The sequence below is a fragment of the Artibeus jamaicensis genome, unplaced genomic scaffold, assembly GCF_021234435.1.
Source record: "Artibeus jamaicensis isolate MK-2021 breed Jamaican fruit bat unplaced genomic scaffold, CSHL_Jam_final contig_797, whole genome shotgun sequence".
NCBI classification, from domain to species: Eukaryota; Metazoa; Chordata; class Mammalia; order Chiroptera; family Phyllostomidae; genus Artibeus; species Artibeus jamaicensis.
The window spans coordinates 7,621,581-7,642,424 of record NW_026521977.1 but is presented as its reverse complement, the minus strand read 5'-3'; the positions used below and the strand labels follow the sequence as shown (position 1 = coordinate 7,642,424).

At 49.5% G+C, this 20,844-nt stretch overlaps 1 protein-coding gene across 11 annotated transcripts in view; it reads left to right on the top strand.

The window, feature by feature from the left end:
• The window catches only part of PLEKHA7 (pleckstrin homology domain containing A7), a 208,471-nt gene that overhangs the window by 132,995 nt on the left and 54,632 nt on the right, over positions 1–20,844 (top strand). For all 11 annotated transcript variants that reach the window (XM_053673020.1, XM_037150583.2, XM_037150591.2 and 8 more), the window contains 5 exons: positions 3,610–3,721; positions 4,519–4,623; positions 6,942–7,014; positions 7,483–7,583; positions 15,977–16,137. In XM_053673020.1, coding sequence (XP_053528995.1) covers positions 3,610–3,721; positions 4,519–4,623; positions 6,942–7,014; positions 7,483–7,583; positions 15,977–16,137 — 552 coding nt within the window. The remainder of the gene's footprint in view (positions 1–3,609; positions 3,722–4,518; positions 4,624–6,941; positions 7,015–7,482; positions 7,584–15,976; positions 16,138–20,844) is intronic.

The window sequence follows — 20,844 nt, the reverse complement described above, 5'->3', positions numbered from 1 at the left end:
GGGTTGGTGACACTTGACTTGGTGACCTACCCACGGCGATGGCAGTAGGGCAGGGAAAGGTCTTGCTGGGACTCCACTCCAGTCCGCTCCCGTTCTCCATGTTGGCTGAGAGGCCGCTGAGGACCCATTAAACAAACTCACCTACCATTCAGACCCAACAGGGAAAAATGGCTTCTGAATGTTAACCTCCCTTTCCTACTCTGTGCGCATTATGTGCATCTGCTCCCAGACGTGTAGGAAGCAGAGGCCGCTCCTTTTGTACATGGAGCATGTGAGGGACAGAGAAAGTGACTTCCTGCCCAGGCTCACCCGACACAACCCTGAGGAAGCCCAGGGCAGCGTGAAGTCATTTCCTGTGGAGCTTCTCCGGGCTGATTTTTGTCTGGTCCTAACTTCGTTTGTTCCTTTCCGATGGGAGGCAATTGAGTTAAAACTCCAGCTCACTGTTTCAGGCTGCAGCCCACACCCTTCTGGGAAAATTGGCAGCATTCACGAGCCCAAGTCAAGGAAAGAAAAGTCTTTGTTCAGATCATCCCACTGTACTTTGGGAATCTAGATCGCACCGAAACCTGGCACACAGGATTTTAGTTTAATAGATTTTATTTGATGACATGGGGTGTCTGCTGCCCAGAGCATGTTCAGAAACCTGGCAAACAACCTCCAGAAGTGTCCATCTGAGCCAGCTTTTCAGCCAAGTGAGAAAATGGTTTTTGAGACTTCTTTTTGCATTCTCACTTTTGGATACTGAGTGGTGTCCCAAGCATGACCACCCCTGGTGTGTGCGTGAGTTGTAATTCTGGGTAACTTTTAGTTATTTCCAGAAGTCATACTCGCCCACAGAGGACCTATGAGGTCATTACCCACATTGAGGAGACTCAGAGGAACACCCTCTGAAGACAGAGCTTGTTACCTGGCTGAGTGGGCCACCGTGTGTGCCCTGTCCTATTAGCCAGCCGGGCACGGGACTGCCAGGTAATGGCTGAGTCTGTGGCTTCATCTGGGAGCTGTCCCTGCCATTGGAAGCCCTGATGAAGATACGCTCCTGGTTTGTAGAGACAGCATGGTCCTCTCCCTGCGGACAGATTTAGTTTGGACATCAGTCATATTTCCTAGCAAACCGGCTTTCTCTGGGTGTGGGTTAGCAGAGGCCTCTGGTCATAAAGAATGGCGTTGCCTTCATGTGCTGCCTCCCCTCACCTGCCACGCACTGTCCCTCACTGACCTTCCGTGTTGGGGCTGCCCCCGTCCTTCTCCTGCTGAAATATGTTCACAGCTGGACCCCGAGGTAGCAGTTGTACCCTCTTTCCTCATTCGCCCGACACTGCAGGGCAGGCATCTTTTCTCTTGTACTATTGGCCCGGGAGCTCCATGGCCAGCCAGCATTTCAGAAGCTAGAAGCTGAGGAGGAGAGAGGGGTTAGAATGCAAGGGGAGGATTAAAATTGGAGGTCAAGATTGTAAGGTGCCCAAATGCCAAAGGTGGCCGTCTGTCCTGGATCACCTGGGTCGGTCACAGGTCCTGATCCTCTTTGCTTTGTCCCACGGGGGGGGGGGGTGGCTCGTCTAGTTAAGGGAGCCTGGCGCAGTCATTTGAAAGGATGTAGATGAGTTTAAAAGAGTGGAGAAAATATTTATAGTAAATGTCTTAAAAATCAAGATGCAAAATCATAAACACAGTGTGATCACAATTACATAAAAACAAAAAAGTGCCCTCCCCCCAAAAAAGACCCCAGCATGTAAAAAAGAATGAAAGTCCCTTATATTTCTCAAATATTCTATATAGGCCTTATGTAAGTCTTAAATAGGAGCAAATGACTCTTGGTAAAATCTCAAACCAACCTTTTTTATTGTCGAACTTTGGGTCCTGAATTTTAGCTTAGAGACACAGCTGTTGTAACTGAGGTGACTGAGAGTTCATCTTCCTTGTCTCATGCCTTGGAAATCTGAAAAGTCAGGCAAGACTGGGTTCCGGGAAGGCCTCTGGGACATAGTTCTTCCTGGAGGCAGGGCCTGGACAAGGCAGCCTCTCAGAGCCCCCTCCCACCCTCAGCTTGAGACGACGCCCTCAGCTGCACTCAGCTGCCAGCCAGGAGCTGAGAGTGGTGACGTTCTCGGAGAGGGGAGCAGTAACAAAAGTCTGGCTGGGATGGAGGCCGGGGGCGGGGAATCTAGACCAAAAGCCTGAGCTGATAAGGAGCCAGTCAGTGATCCTTCTGCCTGAAGGGACTTGCACCTCCAGCTGCCAAGCCTCCAGCAGGACCCAGCGCCTTGGAAAGCTGGTGCCCACTGCAGTGGTCCTTCTGTGAAGAACTGCTTCATGGTGCAGGGTATCGGGGCTCTGGTCTGGGGTGTGGGAGGGGTCCCTTATACTTTGAGCAGCAGTGTTTTTTCAAAGAAGCAGCATGTTTTATCTCTGAGGCGGGAACTAAGATTTTCCTTCGAAGCACCTCTGTAAGAGTGAGGCTGCAGAAAGACCATCAGAGAGAGAGAGTGCTTAGTCCTCCACCATGTCCTGCCTGGACCCTCTATCTCCAGGGTCCCTGCAGGGTCCTGGGCCAGGTCTCCAGGTCGGATTTTCTCCACTCCTCAGGGAGAGAGCCTCAGTTTATGCAGCGGCCTGGACCCTGTGGCCTTCAGAGCAGTGGACAAAACCCATTCGCTGGGACTTGGGACACGAGGGAGGCTCCCTGCTCCTGGAGTTAGTTAGCAGCATCTGGGAATAGGCCGGAGCTGCCCAAAGACAGTACTGAATCTGTGCGGGGGCATTTGCCATCACGCTTATTTGGGACACTCTGGAAAATCCTGGGGCTCTGGAGGCAGGTGAGAAAGGTTCTTTATGGTGTCTCCGGGTGTCGGGCTGAGATGTTCCCGAAGGGCTGGCCCTCCCAGGGCAAGTGGAGCTTCTGGGGCGGGCAGCACCCTGTTGCTGGATGCTGCCGATGAGGATGCACCCAGGGATCCTCATGGGTGACCCAGGAGTGCTTTATTTGTTCCCGTGCTCCTGGCATGGCACAAGGGGTTAATAACTCTGATGGCTCTATTTTGGGGCAAATGGAGTGTTCCCAGAATAGGACTCTTTGTTGAGTAGTTTATTTTGGGAGGCAAGCCCTACTGGTGTTTATGTAAGTGATTCTCTATGTGTATCTGGGGGTGTGGATGTGTGCACAAGTGATTTCTTGTTACTAATTATAAACAGCTTCTTTTGGGAGCCAGGAAAATGGAGGGGTGTGTGAGGGGCACGGGTTGCTCTCGCTGTGAGGAGTGGTGTGTGACTGTGTGTGCCCATCTGACGGGGCCGTAGCCACAGACATGCAAGTAAGAGAGTAAACGTGGGGACCTTAGGACAGCAGGCAGGGCTCCTTGCCTGACCCTGCTGTGTGGTGTCGGGCTCCGGAGATGTGCCCACCTGTCATCCCCTTGATTCCCTGAAGCACATGGGTTGGCTGGGCGTCGTGGCCCTCAGGCTGCTCCCTGGAGCCAGGTGGTCTCCAAAAGGTTGGTCCTAGGTTGTCCAAGGCCCATCAACCATTTCTAACTAGGGACGAATCTCAGATTCCGCTTCCTGCTGCAGTCTGGCACCTGGTCACTCGCTTCTCCTGTCTCCCCACAGGCCAAATCCACATATGTCGAAGCAAGAGAGAAACCAAAGACCGTCCAGCATGGTCAGCGAGACGTCCACAACTGGGACCACATCCACCGTGGAGGCCCGGCCTGGCCCCAGGGTGAGCTCCTGGCTGCTCTTTCCTTCGGTCCCCTCTCTGGTGTTTGCCAAAGCCTTTTGTCATCAGAAGCCCATCTGACTTTTTCACCCTAGTTTTATGAAGGAGACATATGAGGAGTATTCCCCCCACACTGACCAATCAGGAAACTGAGGCCAGTTGGGGGTGTGTCACTTGTCCGAGAAAACAGGTGACTGCTGACAGACCCAGGACTGACATCTAGGTCCTTGGATACATTCTTCGTTTTCCAGCATGTCTCAGAGGGGCGAGGTGTGGGAGAGGCAGCCTGGAGGAATTTGTGACCGGTGGGCCCGAGGAAAGGTGCTCTTGAGAGGGGCCCAGAGGTTTCTGTGGCCAGGGTGTGGGAGCACAGCCTGGGGAGCAGGGAAAGGACCAGCACTGCAGTGGGGAGAGTGCCGAGGACCAGCCCAGCCAGGAGGGGTAAATATCTGCTAATTAGCAAGGTCTGCAACCACAATGTGGCTTTGTTCCAGAAAGCCTGGCTTAGAACATATTGGGGCCAGCGGCTTGCTGGTGAAAATCGATTGAAATATCCCTTTAAGTTTTTCTCTTCTGTGGCCCAGATGGGAAGCTTGCCAGGTCTTGACTCCCCCTTTAATTAGAATGCTGTGACCATGTGCATGCCTGTCCCAGGTGCCCTGGCTGTTCCTTTGATCAAAGGGCAGTGCCAGGTAGAACAAGAAGACAGAGGGAGCCGACAGCCCACCCATCACACAAGTGCTTTTTTGTGCCTCCCGATATCCTTTCTGCTGCTAGCGTTCGTGTCTGCTCTTCCCTAGATCATCAAGTCCAGCAATAAAGTGCACAGCTTTGGGAAGAGGGACCAGGCCATTCGGAGGAACCTCAATGTTCCTGTGGTGGTGAGGGGTTGGCTGCACAAGCAGGTGAGGAGGCCGAGGAGGGCGGGTGGGCAGGAGGAGGCTGCTCTTGCTGATGTCTCTCCTCACCCTGGCCCCCCTGGGAGCTGGGGGGAAGCTCATAATAAGTGTTCTGTTGCTGAGTTTGCCTGAAGCGGGTAGATTTTGCCTACCATGCAGAGCGATTTGCTGTTCATGTTTATGAGTGGACTATCCACACAGTGGCTACAGCTTCCCTCCCCAAACCCACATGACCACTTTGGCCCCTGGTGCTATTTGCAGCTCTGGGACCCAAGTGCTTGTGGTGGGGGGGGGGCAGCCAACGAGAGTCCAGCCTTAGTGCCTTCACTTCTCTTCCTGAAGTTACAGTCTTTGTCTCATTTTGGCCAAAAAAATCCCATTTTTCCTCTTCCCCAGTCTAGCACACATATTTACCTCCCAAGCACCTCAGGGTCCAAAGCAGCCAAACTCAGCCCATTGTCTCTTCACCCTTTACCTCTTCCCCGCAGTCTGCTCTTCTGGATATTGGTGATGATACCGCCCTTCTCCTGGGCACTTAGGTTAGAAACCTCGGTGCCATCCCCAGCTCCTGCTTCTCCCGCAGCCGTCCAGTCCAAAAGCCCCGTCAGCTCTGGCTCCCCCGAGGCTGTCCTTCCTCTCTGTCCTCACCAAGCACTATCTTCCTCTGGTCCTCTGGCCATGGATAGGCTGTGAGCATCCTACCCTTGGTGTCTGCCAGTTCATTCACCAGGTGCTTACCACGTTGTAAGCGCTCTCACGGCAAATATAGGGAGGAGAATAACACGTAGTTCCTGCCCTTGTGGTGCTGGTGGTCTGCAGAAGGGACAGGGAGACACATGTCTCACATGTCATATCCTCACCCAGCACAGTATCTCACATATCCAAAAAACCCCACAAATCAAATTCCAGAGGCAGTGATGTACATTTTTACCAAAGGGTTTATGGGAAGACAGAGGAGGGCATTACACTGCACCCCACACAGAAGAAATCCCTGAAAGCCCCTTCGAAGTCTCCCCCACCCTGTTCTGTTCCCCACAGGGGGCAACTCCCACAGCCCTCCAGCATCCCCGTCAGACTCTCCTCTGTCACCACCTGTCCTTGTGATGCCCCTTCCCTCACAGCTCTGTTCTTACTCTGCCCATCTCTTTTCTCACCTGAGTACTCTAACCCTCAGCCTTTTGCAGTCATGTCTCTGTGCCCATTAAACAAAAGGACGCTCCTCTGCAAGGTGAAGGGAAAGGAAGGAATTGTAGATAACCCCCGCCTGCTAGCCCCGGCCCCCGTGTGGCATGCTGTGGACACACAGCAGACAGAGAGAACGTAGCTGGGCTTGGGGGAGTCCTGAAAGGCTTCCCAGAGGAAGTGGCGTTTGAAGCAGGTACGGAAGGATGGAGAGGAGTTTTCCCAACAACACTACTATCCTATGCTGAGAGAGTATCTGATCAGCACAGAAGAGAAAACCAAGAAATGTCTGAACTCAGCAAATTACATTTGTTTTTAGCACTTTAGTAAGTGGAGAATGAACAAACTTTATGAAGTTGTTAGGTTTAGAAACTGCTTGACTTTTTTTCTTGTAATTATAAGCCAGTCAAAAACTTACAAAGGAAAACAATTTTAACAGTTAAAAATGTTCTGAGATTTTCCTAGGTTTGGGAGAAAATGACCTTAAAACATTACTGTTTTTTTCTATCATGGCCATATCCTTTTAAAATTTTTCACATTCACCTAAAATGTTTTAAATAAATATAATGATTTACATTTTAGAAGAGTAAAGACAGATTCTTATTATGACACAATTTGATAGCAAGAAATTCCAAATCATTTTACATTGAATGAAAGGAAAACACAGTCTCTTATGGTAAAAACAAAATCAGTCTCATGGTAGAGAGTTGAACTTAATCATACGAGAATGTTGCCTCATTGATGAATTAGCTAAGTTAAACTCTTTGTTTCATACTATGAAAATCATTTTTCTAAGCAGCATATAAGTGAAGGCATTTTACAGCGCAGCGTTTGATTAAATGAAACTTTCTCAAAAGCTGATTTCATACTAGAAGAACTGCGTTTCTGAATCCAGATGTTCCTTTTTAAAAGAAGGGTGCTTATAATACATTAATCTGTTTCCGAGGGTGGGTGGGGTGGGGGGACTTCCTGGGGACCAACTCTCATTGAATCTAAATTTTAATTCCCAGTGAAAGAATGTCTGTGCGATACAAATTCGTTAATCTACTGGAAGAGGGAGTGAATACGGGCAAGTCACGACTGGGGCGGGGAGCAGTGTGCTCAGTCATGGAATGCACCGAGTACTTTGCTTTGCTTTGCAGGACAGCTCTGGGATGAGGCTGTGGAAAAGGAGGTGGTTTGTGCTCGCCGACTATTGCTTGTTTTACTATAAAGGTGAGTGGGGGCTCGAGTCACAGGGCTCTTTGTGCCATGGGGGGGTGGGGGTGAGGTGATGCAAAGGGTGGTCTCCTCAGATTCAGTCCTGAGCTAATTAACAACCTATGGACCTGCCAAAGAGTTCCCTTTCACGTGTATGGGGGGTTGGTGACATTTGTATGAGTCCCGGGACTGGAAGTGCCATTTACTGAGCTAAACAGGATCTGGTTTGCTGCACTTCAGGAGTGAGCAGGTTGAGTTGAGCGCATTTACACATCTGTGTCAGCCCTTGGGGAGAGGGCCCTGTCCGATTCACCTGTGTGGTTCCCGCATTAGCACAAAGGTCCCCGGGGAGCAGCTGAGTGGACCGTCAGTGAATGCAGTCATCCTGGGGAGAGATAAGGAGCCCTGAACTAGGGCAGTGGGATGGACCAGCCCAAGGAAGGTGCCGCAGAGGGTCATTCTGATGTGCTTTTCCATTCAAAGACAGCCGAGAAGAAGTGATTCTTGGAAGCATCCCTCTGCCCAGCTACGTGATCTCGCCTGTGGGCCCTGAGGACCGCATAAGTCGAAAGTATTCCTTTAAGGTACTGCCCCCTCTTCTCTAGGGCCCCAATTGCATCCTAGGGAACCGTGTTCCCGAAAAAGGCTTTATAAAAGCAGTTGTTTTTGTGGGGAGGGGGAAGAAGTTAAGCTAGAGAGTTTCAGACTCATATTAACGAAGTTATAAATGCTTTACACAAGAGTAACATCACATCCCAAGTACTTTCACTTGTATCTGAGCAGCAATTAGAAACAAATTTGGTTTATTTTCTAGATCATCGAAGCTTCTTAGGGAAATCCCTTTACCAGTAAACCCCCCTTTCTATTTCCTTTGTCCCTGTGCCGTTTGGAGTGAGTGGGGCCATGAGAACTGATGGCCATCCTTGATGGCCTCTGGCATCTTCACAGCCAGGTGTGGAGGCCCCAGGAAGATGGTGGTCAGGCCCAAACTCAGGGAATCTTGAGGCCCTCTCCTTCAGTGGCCTCCGTGATTCCTTCACTGCTGATATTTCTTGGATCCCTAGGGATGGACAGGGTAGGGCTGGTTGAAGGTCCTCATGATTGGCAGTTGGCGTGGAAGTCCCACTGGAGCAAGTGGCTGTTGGTGCCGGTAGCCACAGGCAGACACCGCTCACACCGCTCAGGACACGAGGCAATGACATGGGTCTCAAGCTGTGGTAAGGGCTCCTGCCTGCACTGCTTGTATAGCTTGGCTATTTCCATGTTGAGGGTATGAGGTGAATACTAGGCGGGGGGTATTAAGGCAGAGGTTGAACAGAAGTCAAGTTTTCCAGCCACAGATAGTTAAAGGGCCATGGAAAAGCACACGAGACACCGTTTGTCCTCTGGAAGGGTTAAAGGACAGGGATGCCCACGGCATCGTTGGCAAGTGGTGGTCTGCGTCAGCACCTTGATCTGGGCCGCACCGAGGTGGCTGCGGTTGGAAAGTTGAGTCTCATTTTCCTCTGCCCTTCCTTCCTGAGCTGAGGCTGCAGCGTTTTTCATCAACAGGTGGGAGCTGTCTCCTTTTCCTGAGACCGTCCCTCTCCCCAGTGAGTCCAGAATAGCAGCAGGTTGAACACTCTTGGATCCTTCCCCGCTTCCTGTTGCGTGATATAGTATCGTCCTTTATCCGCAGAGCCTTTTATGATTTGAGAATTGCTTCTACCCATGTTAGCTCACTTCACGCTGTGGGGAGCCTGCGAGGTCAGTATTATTAGCTTCACTTGATAGATGAGGAACATGAGCATCTGAATGCTAAAGAAGCCTGCCCACGGCCACCAAGCTGGAAGAGGACAGAGGCAGAACTCAAACCAGACTCTATCCTCCCTTTCTTTCTTTTAAAAGATTTTATTTATTTACTTTCAGAGAGAGGGGAAAGGAGGAGAAAGAGAGGGAGAGAAACATTAATATGTGGTTGCCTCTTGCACACCCCCTACCCAGGACCTGGCTAGCAACTCAGGCATGTGCTCTGACTGGGAATTGAACCAGCAACCCTTTGGTTTGCAGGCCAGCACTCAATCCACTGAGCCACACCAGCCAGGGCTACAGCCTCTTTCAGTTTTGAGTTACTGGGAGGGAAGACAGTTTCTTCTCTTCGTGCTTTTCTTCCACAGAGGTCTCCTCCTGCACATACATTGTTGGAGGTGGGAGGTGGTTGGAACTAATGTTCATTGTTATTTTAGCAATACTCTTTTATTTAATAGTTCAGGAGCCTCTCCTGCCTCTTGCCAGCTCTGAAAACGATTTGTTCGGTGGGTTTCAGACTGCTCTTCTGCAGCCTGAAAGTCTTCCCTCAGAAAACCTTCCTTTCTAGAGTCGCGTGTTGCTTTTGGGCCAACAGTCCGGGTGATGATGCTGTACGTGATTATTCTGGGACAGCATCTGGACTATTCTCAAAGTAACTGATCAAACTGTATTTCATCTTAACACTTTTATTGGGAGCTGTGAAAACAGATTCTAAGAAAACATCTTTTATGTGTCGTAGATTCTTTAAAATTCATTTCCTTGGACTTGACCACAAGTGCTGATTAAGTCTTCTGTCTGTGAGACAGACAGCGTGCATGGGTTTGGGGGGACCTTTGGGGAGGCCCTCAGGGTCCAAGAGCAGAGAAAAGCCACAGCAGACAGATCTGGTGGTGGTCAGCTGGTTCTCCAGGAAGGGCTGTGGTTTTCTCAGAATGACAGGGTGCCCTGTACCTTTGGGCTGCAGCGTCATTCTTTTCGGGGCCAGAGAGCGGACCCCCTGGACAGTGCGGGAGCTGTGTTCTCGGGCACACCGAGGAACGCACGGTGTTCTCTGTGGCCTGGGCCTTGTGCCTGTTTCTGGTGTCGGTTCTCTGTTTCCTGAGCTGAGATTATCTGACTGTTGCTAGGGCACCTTGCTCGACGTCGTTCAGCGTTGTCTGTAGTGATAGATGCAGGCTCAGCCTGAAGCGTTATTTGGCCCTCTCCTGGTCTTTCTTTCCCAACTGTGCCTGCAGTCAGGCAGCCCCTATGCACGAGCAGGGAGGCGGGGGGCTAGATGCACCCAGAGCATAGGCAGGTCTGCGGGATGTGCCGGGTTGGGCTCTGTGAGGCGTTCTGTCCTGCGCTGCTGGCTCAGCTGGGCGTTCCCCCTGTCCCTAGAGATCTATTGGATGCACAGTCACCCTCTGCCTGTTGGTCACCTCTGAGCAAGCTTGGGCCTCCGGATCCAGGACCTGGAGCAGAAAACTGCCCACTCAGTCAATGGTCCACAGACCTTCAGTGGGGAAAATGCCTTTACTGCTCCCCTCTGAGCCACTCTCTCCCTCAAGATCAAGGGGTCCAGACCTGAGCCTGCAGGACCCCCTGGTGTCAGGGGATAATTCGTATCTTTCCTTTTTTTAACCTATAACATTTCCTTTGATTAAGAAAGCAGGCCTTAACAGGTATTAGCTGTACCTGCGCCTTGGTTGCCAATAGAAACCAGGGATATCCTCACATCACATAATTGTTGTAAATACCTTGAAATGTCATTTATGAGCACCCCACTTTCAATGACAATAATTATTACTGTATTCGTCTTATAATGTATTGTTTTTTAAAAGATTTTTTTTTTTTTTACTTGTTAGAGAGAGGGGAAGGGAGAGAGAAAAAGAAGCGAAACATCGATGTGTGTTTGCCTGTCATATGCTCCTGACTGGGGACCTGGCCTGTAACCCAGGCATGTGCCCTGACTTGGAATCAAACCTGGGACCTTTTGATTGCAGGACGGCACTCAATCCACTGAGCCACACCAGCCAGGGCCTTATAATGCATTGTTAAAGAAGCTCCTGTATCACTATTTCATAATATTTTAAAATATTTTGATAAACATTTCAATATATATCCTTTACTCTATGTGTCCTCTTAAAAATTTTTTGAGAAGAGTTTATGGGAGTCACCAAACTGTCAGAGTTTCATGCCCTCCAACACTTGAGACCCCTTGCTAAATTCTGGCTGAAGGCCAGCCAAGAGATGAGGTTGTTCCCTTATTTGTATTTAACAAACTTGTGTTGTGTTCCGTGGATTTACTTGGTGGATGTAGATCCTGGGGTTTACAACAAGGAAAAGGACAAAGCGTTTGCATTCGTGGGGCTGATTCTGTGTGTCTGCATCAGCACGGGGGTTGCTGGGGAATGAGAAGGGAACCAGCAAGCTGCCCTTTTTCCTCCCCCACTTCAGTTTTGTTCTTTGTGTCTCTCTCAAACCCACCTCTTCCTTCCCGCTGCTGCTGCCACTGTTCTGTCTCAGCAGCCGTCATCCCTCCCCCAGGTGGCTAACTTGCTGCTAGAACAGAGCCTGGCACACAGTGAGCGCCTGTAGTGTTGGCTTCAGCCTTTGAATTCCTCTGCAGTCTCCAGCCCCTCCTGCACGCTGTTGCTAAATTGCACATCTGTTCGGTGCTCCCCGCTGCCTGCAGGATAAAGCCCAGTCTTGGTTTACAAAGCCCCAGACTCTCTCTTCAGCCTCATTTTTAGCCACTCCCATTTTATACTCTCCTTCTGGCCATATGCAATTGCCCGAAGGCCCAGGACATTCCTTGCTCTTCAGCCAGAGCCCACAATACCTTTTTCTTAACTCTTACTTGTCCTTCGGGACTCTGTTCCGGCTTCCCGCAGGGAAGCCTTCCCTGAGCCCTCTGGACAGGTTAGGTACCCTCCTTCTCTACATCTACAGGTCTTGTATCACTGCACTGAGGATGGTTGACTGCCTGTGCAGAGCTTTCCCCGGGAAAACTGGCGCCTCAGCCAGTTCTGCAGTTCTGCCTGGGTAGGCGGGGCGAGTCCCATTCTGCAGGCAGAGACCATGCGGAGCCGCCATCTGCAGCAGGAGTCTTGGGCAGGGACACTGCTTTCACTTCCCAAGCTAAGATGAGTTAAGGCTTCTTTGCCACTCATGTTTAGTCCTTTATAAATGAGTGATTGGGGAAGAGGGTAGAGAAGAGTCTTTTAAAGTTTCTAGAAAGCTCATCAGTCAACCACCGTAGGTTTGTCTGCTCCTGTAGTAACATCAGGTAGCCTGTTTGAGCCTTACACAGGCAGGCCGTGCTGTAAGCACTGTCTGTTTATTATCGCATTTAATCCTCCTGTGGCCTCACAAGGTAAATACTACTGTTACTCACAGTTTCATTTTCAAGATGAGGAAACAGGGGCACGGGCGGGTGAATGATGTAGCCAGGGTTACCCTGCAGTACAAGGCAGAGCCCTCTGTGGGCCTCCGGCCGACTCCAGAGCCCGAGCTCTCACCCAGGTCACTGTGCTGGTCAGCACGAATGCTGGTCAGCGTGAAGGTGGTACGTGAGGAGGTCCTTTCTGCACCTCAACAAAAGGGCCCCATGTTTCCGTAAGTCATAAACCCGCGAGGCTTGTCCTTGCCATCGGTGTTCTCTTGCCTCTCCTATGCAGTCCATCCCCAGATCCTGTGGATGTCACCTCTCCAGACCCTGCCCACTCCTCTCCTCTGTGCCTGCCACCGTCTCCCACCTGCACTCCTGTAGTGGCCTCCTGCCCCTGTCACCTCTCCTGCCCCTGCCCAACTCTAACCTCTTCTCCGTATTGCAGCTGAGGGAGTTTTTCCAAACAAAATCTGATCATGTCACCCCTCCTCCCCAGCTTAAACCATTTAATTGCTTCTCACTGCTCTTATAAATGAGACGACCCTGGTGTGATCGCAAGGCCCCAGTGCCCTGGCCCTGCCCACTACAGCAGCCTCACTTCATGTTGCTTCTCTCTGCCGGTCACGCTGGCCTGATCCTTGGAATACACCCTGCTCCTGTCCGTGTAGGGGTAGCACACATCCCCTCTGTGCTACTCCTGCTAAAACACGTGCTTATAGTGTAGAAGGCAGCTTGAATGTCATTTCCTTAGGGTCGTCTTTCTCCCGGTCAGGCCAGGGTACCCAAAATTTTTAAAAATATTTTATTTATTTTTAGAGAGAGGGGAAGGTAGGGAGAGAAACATCAATGTGCAGTTGCCTCTCATGTGACCCCCACTGGGGACCTAGCCTACAACTCAGGCATGTATCCTAACTAGGAATTGAACCAGCGACCCTTTGGTTCGCAGCCCATGCTCAATCCACTGAGCTACACCAGCCAGGGCTAGCGTTTGGAACTTCTTGATGGCAGTTACAGTGGTCTTTTTCTTCTGCTTGGCTATAAACTATCCTGGCCTTATATAAGGCTTTTTCTTCAACTTCTAGTATAGCTCAATAAATGATAAATTACTGTTGAATGATTGAGTTAGAGAATGAATCAGTCACTTAATCATGGGCTCTGGCCTCTCAAGTGCTCCTGTATTTCCCCACCTGGGTCGGTCTGTGCTGTAGGCTGACACTGGGGGCTTGAGGTGGGAGTGTTCCGCTCGCTTCACTAGTGCTTTTCTATCGAGACCTGAGTCATTAGAGCCAGAGGTGCAGTCATACCCTTGGGGCATTATGACTGTCCTGCTGAATCTCCTTTGCTGTCATCCTCATTTCCTTTGGCCTGCTCTCTCTTCAGCCATGCACAGTTGCCTAGCAGGATTGTGTTCATCGAGAAGCAAAGAGCAGAGGGAAGGGAGCATCTTCCAGATGTGACTTCAGGTCATCTTGGCTCTGGCCTTTGCCTCCGGCTCAGGGCACTTTGGACGTGGGTCATGTGGTCAGATGGAAAGGGAACTCCCTGCACGTCTTGGCTTCTCAGTTACTGCATCTCATATGCCTAAGCACAGACAGAATGTAGCTGGGAACCTGCTCTTCAGATTCAAGGGCAGTTTGGTGACTGAGGTCATGTTTGTGATCATGAGTAACTCCTTTGCAATGATGCGGGTCTGACTCCCATGGCTCATTTGCAGACAAACAAACCATCCATGTTTGCAGTGTGTCTTGTGTTGATTTCCTGGGCAGGGCTGGCTCCATGAACTCTTGTACAGGGGGGACCTGCTCGCTCATGCCCTTGAGGGTTCCCTTTGTTTGTGGGGGCCTCGTGTCTGGTGGGGCGAGTGTTTGGCCAGAAAGTCTGGGAGAGGGTGTCAGAGGTCTTGTGGGGTCATTGTCCAGGGGAACTTTTCCAAGAATTTCTGTAGATTCGCAGTAAGATACGCACAAGTCTCTTCTCGTTCTGTTCTTACTGCCACATCTCCACCTTGCCAAAATAGGAGGAACCCTTGCTGGGGCAGTAGACGTCCCCTTATATGTGCAAAAAGGGCAATCAGGTTTGCTTCAGTCACTGTGGGGACCCTTTGCTGTAGGTCAAGTTTGCCTGCACTCCCTTGGTGCTGGGACAGATGAACCCAGATACGTGACTATCAGAAACAGGCGCGTCCTCACTGCGCGTTTTGGACTAGATGTTAGTGTCGGGGGAAGTAGATGCCGACAGTTCATCTGAGAGGTTTCATTTTTGACCATTAGTGATTCCTGAAGCCTGCCATTTTCTACCTTCTAATTGGTTCTCTCATTTTGTGTTCTCTGACCGGTCCTTGCACAGGGTCTGCCTTTGGTTCTGGATCCAGATGATCTGACCAGGGCTATAGATACAGTTACACTCCTTTCTTTATAGGACCTGGGAGCGTTGTACAGAGTCAGCCAGGCCTGGGTGTGAATCCTGGCTCCAGCTCTTTATTCACTCAACAAATATTTACTTGGCAGCTACTCTATGCCGGGCACTGTTCCTAGGGCTATAGTAATGTACAAAACAGACAGAATCCCTGCTCTCGTGCCACTTACATTCTAAAGTATGTAATGGCAGATAGTAAGTACTAAGTGCTGTGAATAATCTGTTACTGAATGTGGAAATATGGGAAAATTACTTAACATCTCAGATCTTCATTTGCCACATCTGTAAAACAGAGTTTCTGTCCCTTTGTCTGAAAGCTGGTGGAGTTAAAATGAGATTAAACTCATGAAAGTACCCTAGAGACACAGGGTAGTCATTCAGTAAATTCACCGCCCACCCCCCTTTTTAACACCATCTTCCTATGTAGATTCGGTAAGGCTCTCCTTGTAAATTTATTTTATTTATTTATTTTTTAAAAGATTTTACCTGTTTTTTAGAGAGAGGGGAAGGGAGAGAGAAATAGAGGGAGAAAAACATCAGTGTGTGGTTGCCCCTCATGCTCCCCCAGTTGGAGACTTGGCCTGCAACCCAGGCATGTGCCCTGACTGGGAATTGAACTGGTGACCCTTTGCTTCACAGTCAGGCGCTCAATCCATTGAGCTACACCAGCCAGGGCTCTCCTTGCAAATTTAAAAGATTCGCCCCTGCTTATTTAGAACACAAGGGAAGACACTGGTTTTGCTTCTTATTTAGAAGCCATCCCAGGGGCTTTTCAGTGGACTTTCTAGTGCCTCTCCATTGGCTCTTTGCAAGGATACGTGTGAAAGCACCTTGAGGCTTCCCAGCACATATTAGGTGTGCACAGATTTTCACGCAGATGTTAGCTCTGTCAGACTTGGTAGTGTCTCTGTGGAGAGACAGGACAGTGGCTTCCTTGATGGGCACTCAGCACATTTTGTGCCCGAGCCTTGAAGCACGGTGAGTATCCACACTACGCTGCCTGCTGTCGCAGCTAATTTTTGACTCATTTCCAGTAATCACCTGCTTTAGAGGAACCAAAACAGGGATTCCCCAGAGTCCGCTTGGAGGGCTTATTTAAAGTCTCTTTCTCAAGAAAGCCCGGGGTGCGTGCCCCCTCCCTATGCATGAGTAAGATAAATCAGAAACAGGTGCACAGCTGCAGTGCTTTCCTGTGGGTGAGAGACAGCTGGCACTGGGCCTGACTGCACTGAGGAAGGGGAATCCAGCTGTGGCGTTTTCCAGCTGTGGGCACAGGCTGGGTGTTGCTTGGACTTCTAGTCTGGAAGAGGGGAGAACATGGCCGAGTGTCTCCTTGTTTTCGCCCCGGAAGTGAAATGCGTGCTAACCTCTCTGCCCTGGGTTTCCGCCTCCATCTCACAGGCTGTGCACACGGGGATGCGAGCCCTCATCTATAACAGCTCCACCGAGCAGTCGGGCGTGAGGACCTACTACTTCAGTGCTGACACCCTGGAGGACATGAACGCTTGGGTCAGGGCCATGAACCAGGCTGCACAGGTGCTATCTCGGTCGTCACTGAAGAGGTCAGTCCCGGTGGAGGGTCCCTGCCGAGGTGCTCCCTACACTAGGTTGGGGACCCAAATAAGAACTCTCGAGTACCCCATATTTCACCCTTCATGCCCTTGTGTTAAGCACTGCCCTCTCTCTGAAGTCCGTGTGAACGATGAATTCTTCCGGGAGGAGAATGTAGCACGTACTGTCTGTCCCAGCTGGTAGGTGCCCTGGAAAGTCATCTGGCCACTCTCTTGATTAAAAAGAGAAACACGAAGGCCTGGGAGGGGACATGACTGCCTGGAACAGCCTCGGAACTTGGCGTCTGTTTCTTTTCTTTTCTTATGTGTGGTGGAAGGGACAACCTCGGGGCACCAGTCTGGGGAGGAGGGAGAGCCCAAGAAAGAGCTTGCAAGTGGAAAGTGTTCCACAAACCACCCACCCTGCTGCCGGCAGCTGACCGGGGGCTATCTCCCAGCTGCCGCTTCCCTCCGGTGGGCAAACCAAGAGTACAGTCAGGGATCCTGAAATGTCTGAGTCTGCTGGCTGCAGTGGATTCCCTGAGAGAAAAAGAAAGGACTGGAGTTAGGGGCTCAGGGCTGGGTGGCCCTGGAGAAGTCAGGGTGTGTCCTTAGCCAGTCCCTGTCTGGCACGGGCTCCCTTCTCCACTATCCAGACACCTTGCTCTGTTCTGAGGCCTCTTTGACAATGGCCTTCTTTTGGTGGGGCCTCAAAGCAAGAGGGACTGCACAGGGATTTCACAGGGTGCATTTTGGCTTGGCAACCCGTTCCAGTTCATGTGTGTGTGATTTTTTTGTATTAGTGGCATTTTCTAGCTTTATGATCTTTCTCTTTAGGTGAACAGACCTTTGGTGTAGATGCTGATCTCCTCCAAGAGGCCAGGTCGGGGTCAGGTCTTACCTTGGAGCTTCCGCAGTGCCACAGTTGAGCATTTGTCATGCTGTGTTTGTTTTTTTGAGTTTTTTTCCCTTCTACTTTTTGGTATCCTAGGCTTCAGGCAGAGATTGTCTCAGTATCTTCTGCGTGACTGACACATTGTAGCTCTCAAGTATCTGTCGAATGAGTGACAGATTGAGAGAATGAATGAATATATTGGACAGGACCAGACTGCCCTGGAAGTTTCCATTTGGGCCTGGAGTCAGTAACTCTTAACTACAGTCAGGTTTGACTGTTCCTCCTAGTGCTGTCACCCAGCCTGAAGTTTTATGTTGTGTCCCTGCTAATAATAGGAAGCTCCGCCATTAGCCTGCGGGCACTCTGTTCATAGTGCCGTTGGCATTTTCCTGGTCATCCCAGGAGAAGGGATGACACATCTTACTCCCGGTGCATGTGCTGGTCCCTAACACTCACTGTGCCCTACTTTTTCCTTCATATATGTTGGTTAAACATGTATATTTAACTAGACAATAAATGAAGACCTCTTATTATTTAAAAAATGCAGAAAGGTAAAGCCAAAGATATCCTTAATCTCCTTCCCAAGGTCACCTCCATTACCACGTTAATGGGAATCCTATTGTACCCAACTATTCTTTATTCATATTATCTGCATATATGCACTTACAGAAATATATAGCTTTCTTTAAAGTATGCATGATCATACCTTTTTTTATTGTTCATTATAGTTGCCCTCACTTTTCCCTCGTTACTGTCCCCTGCCCTGCCCACCCCCATGCATGACGGCATCTTGATAATCATCTGTGTCGGTGTATGTGGATTGACTTTAGTTTTGACTGTTGTATGGTATGTCATGCAACCATGATGTATTTAAGCACATGTGACGCTTGGGGTAGTTTTTCTCTCATCTTTTACTGTTGTAAACAGTCCTGTAATGAAAAACTCTTGCGAGCCTCTGCACATGTGAGTCTGCGTGTATTTTGTTGGGTCAAAATGCAATGTATTTATTTTTTTAACTTTTTAATGATTTTTAATAGTTTTTTTCATTGAATTTTTTAATTACCATTTATCCCCATTATACTCTCTTCCACCTCCCCCCTCCTCTCCCCCACAATACAGTATATTTTGAATTCTAAAGAATATCACCAAATTGCCGTTTAAAGAAAGCTGTTATGTTTCACTGATGAGAGTGCTTATTTCCTTGTGTCTTTGCCAGTATTTGACATTACCAGTTTTTAACATCTTTGCTGAGCTGCTGCATAGAGAAATAGTATCCGATTGTGTTAATGTGTGTTTCATGACTTGGGGGATCTTTCCTTCTTTATCGGCCACTTGTGTTTCCTCCTCAGTGAACTGCCCGTGCCTGTCCTCTGCCCGTGTTCCCACTGCGTGTGCGCCACCTTCTTCGTGCGTCCTCCCCTGCGCGCTCTGAAGTCTGCCTCGTGGAGGAGGTGCTCCCATTCTTGTGGAGAGTGGTGGTAGGCTCTCCAGTCCTGTGGTTGGTGGGATCTGTTTCTCCTGTCTTTTGAAAATCAGGATGCTGTTTGAGGTCTCCAACGTTCTGGCATTTTCCTTGTTCTCTTTCATTCCTCGGAGAGCGCCTGAGGGGTTTCCTGAGCCCATCTCCAGGTTGACGGGGTGGAGCCTGGGCGGCCTGGAGCTCAGCCACGGGAGCCTGGAATCTCAGTCTTTCTCTCGTCTTCCTCCACATCCTGGAATCTCAGTCTGTCTTGTCCGACATTGTTCTTTTCACGTGCAGATCCTTTCCTTCATGAAGTTATGGGACTGAATTCAGAAGTCGAAGAATTCAGCTTTATTTAAGCTGTGTCATCCTCTCCAGTCAGGGATCCCCATGTCCCATATTTTTAAGGACTCCCTCCTCTATTTTAATTCTTCAAAAAATAGTTTTTGTTTTGCTTTGCTTTAAGTGAACAGAGGTTAGCACTTTCTAGATTTTGTCCCTTTGGCCATCATTCACACAGGCCCACTGCCCTGTGGGTCTGTACTTGATCGAGCCCACCTTCATTTTTTGTGCACATCCTTTCACAACACAAGTCCTTTCACAACATGAACTCGGGGAGCACCCCGTGTGGTTCCTCTGGCTTCCTTAGACCAGCAGTGGAACATGGGCTCATTCTTATGTCTCAACTTTGGTCAGTTGGTTGTGGCCGACTAGGGCACTGGGTCAAAGATAGCTCGAGAATGAGACTGGGCTTCCCAGGAAAAGCTGCCGTGGCTGATCAGCGATGTCCGTCCGCCTTGAGCCCTTCAGGGTGGATTTGCTCGCTGATGTTCGGGGTGCACAGGGTGGGCAAAAGTAGGTTTGGTTGTGAGTATGTGAAACGCGGTTTATTCTGGTATCATTATTTATTAATTATTGTATTCTCTTCCACACAAACAACTGTAAGCCTGCTTCTGCCCTGCCCTGTACTTTGCTTTTTCCCACCTGAAGCTTTAATAGTTAACTCTCGGGCTTTGGTGGCCGGAGTGCTCTTTCTTTTCTCTTAGTCCACCTTCCTGTGTAGGTTCTCGGGTCCTAGATCTTGTATTGTCCCTAGATTTTCTCCGAACTTTTAAAATTTGTTCTTATTATGCTCTTAATAAGCTCTTTAGATACCATAATCATGTTTTCCCAAGGCTCCTTCCTTTAAAAAAAAAAACAGTTTGTTCTACCTTCTGAGTCAGAATAAAGGCGGACTAGCACTTCCTCTTAACTTTCTGAGAGATGAAACCATCAGCCAGGCAAATCCAGACTTATTAAATGTTCTGAGTTTTGTTTCGTTTTCTTTTTCAGAATAAGATGTTCACACATTTGGTTCATTAGAATTATTCATCAGGCAGAACTAAATCTTGCCTCTCCTCCAGTTTGAGAATCTGCATTAGAAAAGTTCTCTCTCTGTTAAGTGGGTGGTCCCAGGAATAGTGCTTTGTTCTCTCCCCTGGATCCTCACCCAAATGCTTCTTCTATCCTTATTCACACAGGCAGATGCTGTCTGTATGAATGTGTTGTGTCAGGACTCCCGATTCCAGTGACAGAAAATGCGGACGCATTTACCTTAAGGTGTGGTGTGTTGGCTCACGTCACTGAAATTCAGGATAGATCCCGCTTTAGGAACAGCTCAGCTTAGGGCTCAGGCAGGATCATTATATGTCGTTCTCTGGGCTCCGCCCACTTCTGCGTTGGATTCATTCTTAAACTCCATGGGGAGGTCCCTGGCAGATCTAGGGTCTGGTGGCAAGGTACTGGTAGCCACAGTAGCCCCAGACTTGTGTCATTCAGGCTCAAGTCCAGCAGAAAAGAGCCAGAGTCTTGTCCAGAAGCTCTGAGATCCATTACGATTAAACAGGCTAGATCACATTTATTCCCTAAACCATGGGCTGTGGCCAGGGACTGCACATGCTGATTGGCACAGGCCTGGGGTGCTTGCTTCACTGCTGAGGAGCAGACCGTGGGACTGAGAGTGAGGCGGGGTGGATGCCCAGGTAACCTCAGGGCTGTGGGCAAAAGGAAGGGGAAATTGTTACCGAGCGGAGGTCCACAGTGGGCAATATTTGGCTCACCCAGGATGCCAAAAAAACTGTTAAGGAACAGATACATCGGGGCCCCAGATTCCAAAGGGTGGTATACTAATACTGTCCAGACCCCCTTACTGGGCCCAGTTGTCCACCTGTAATTGGAAAGACATCTCTCAATGCCAGAGACTTGTGAAAAGGACATGAAATGTTTATTTAATGCTATTCAGACCTAATGCCTCCATTAAAATATCAAAGTCCTTTAGGGTATACACCTACACACACAGTGCTGCCTTCTCCCCCTGTCCTAA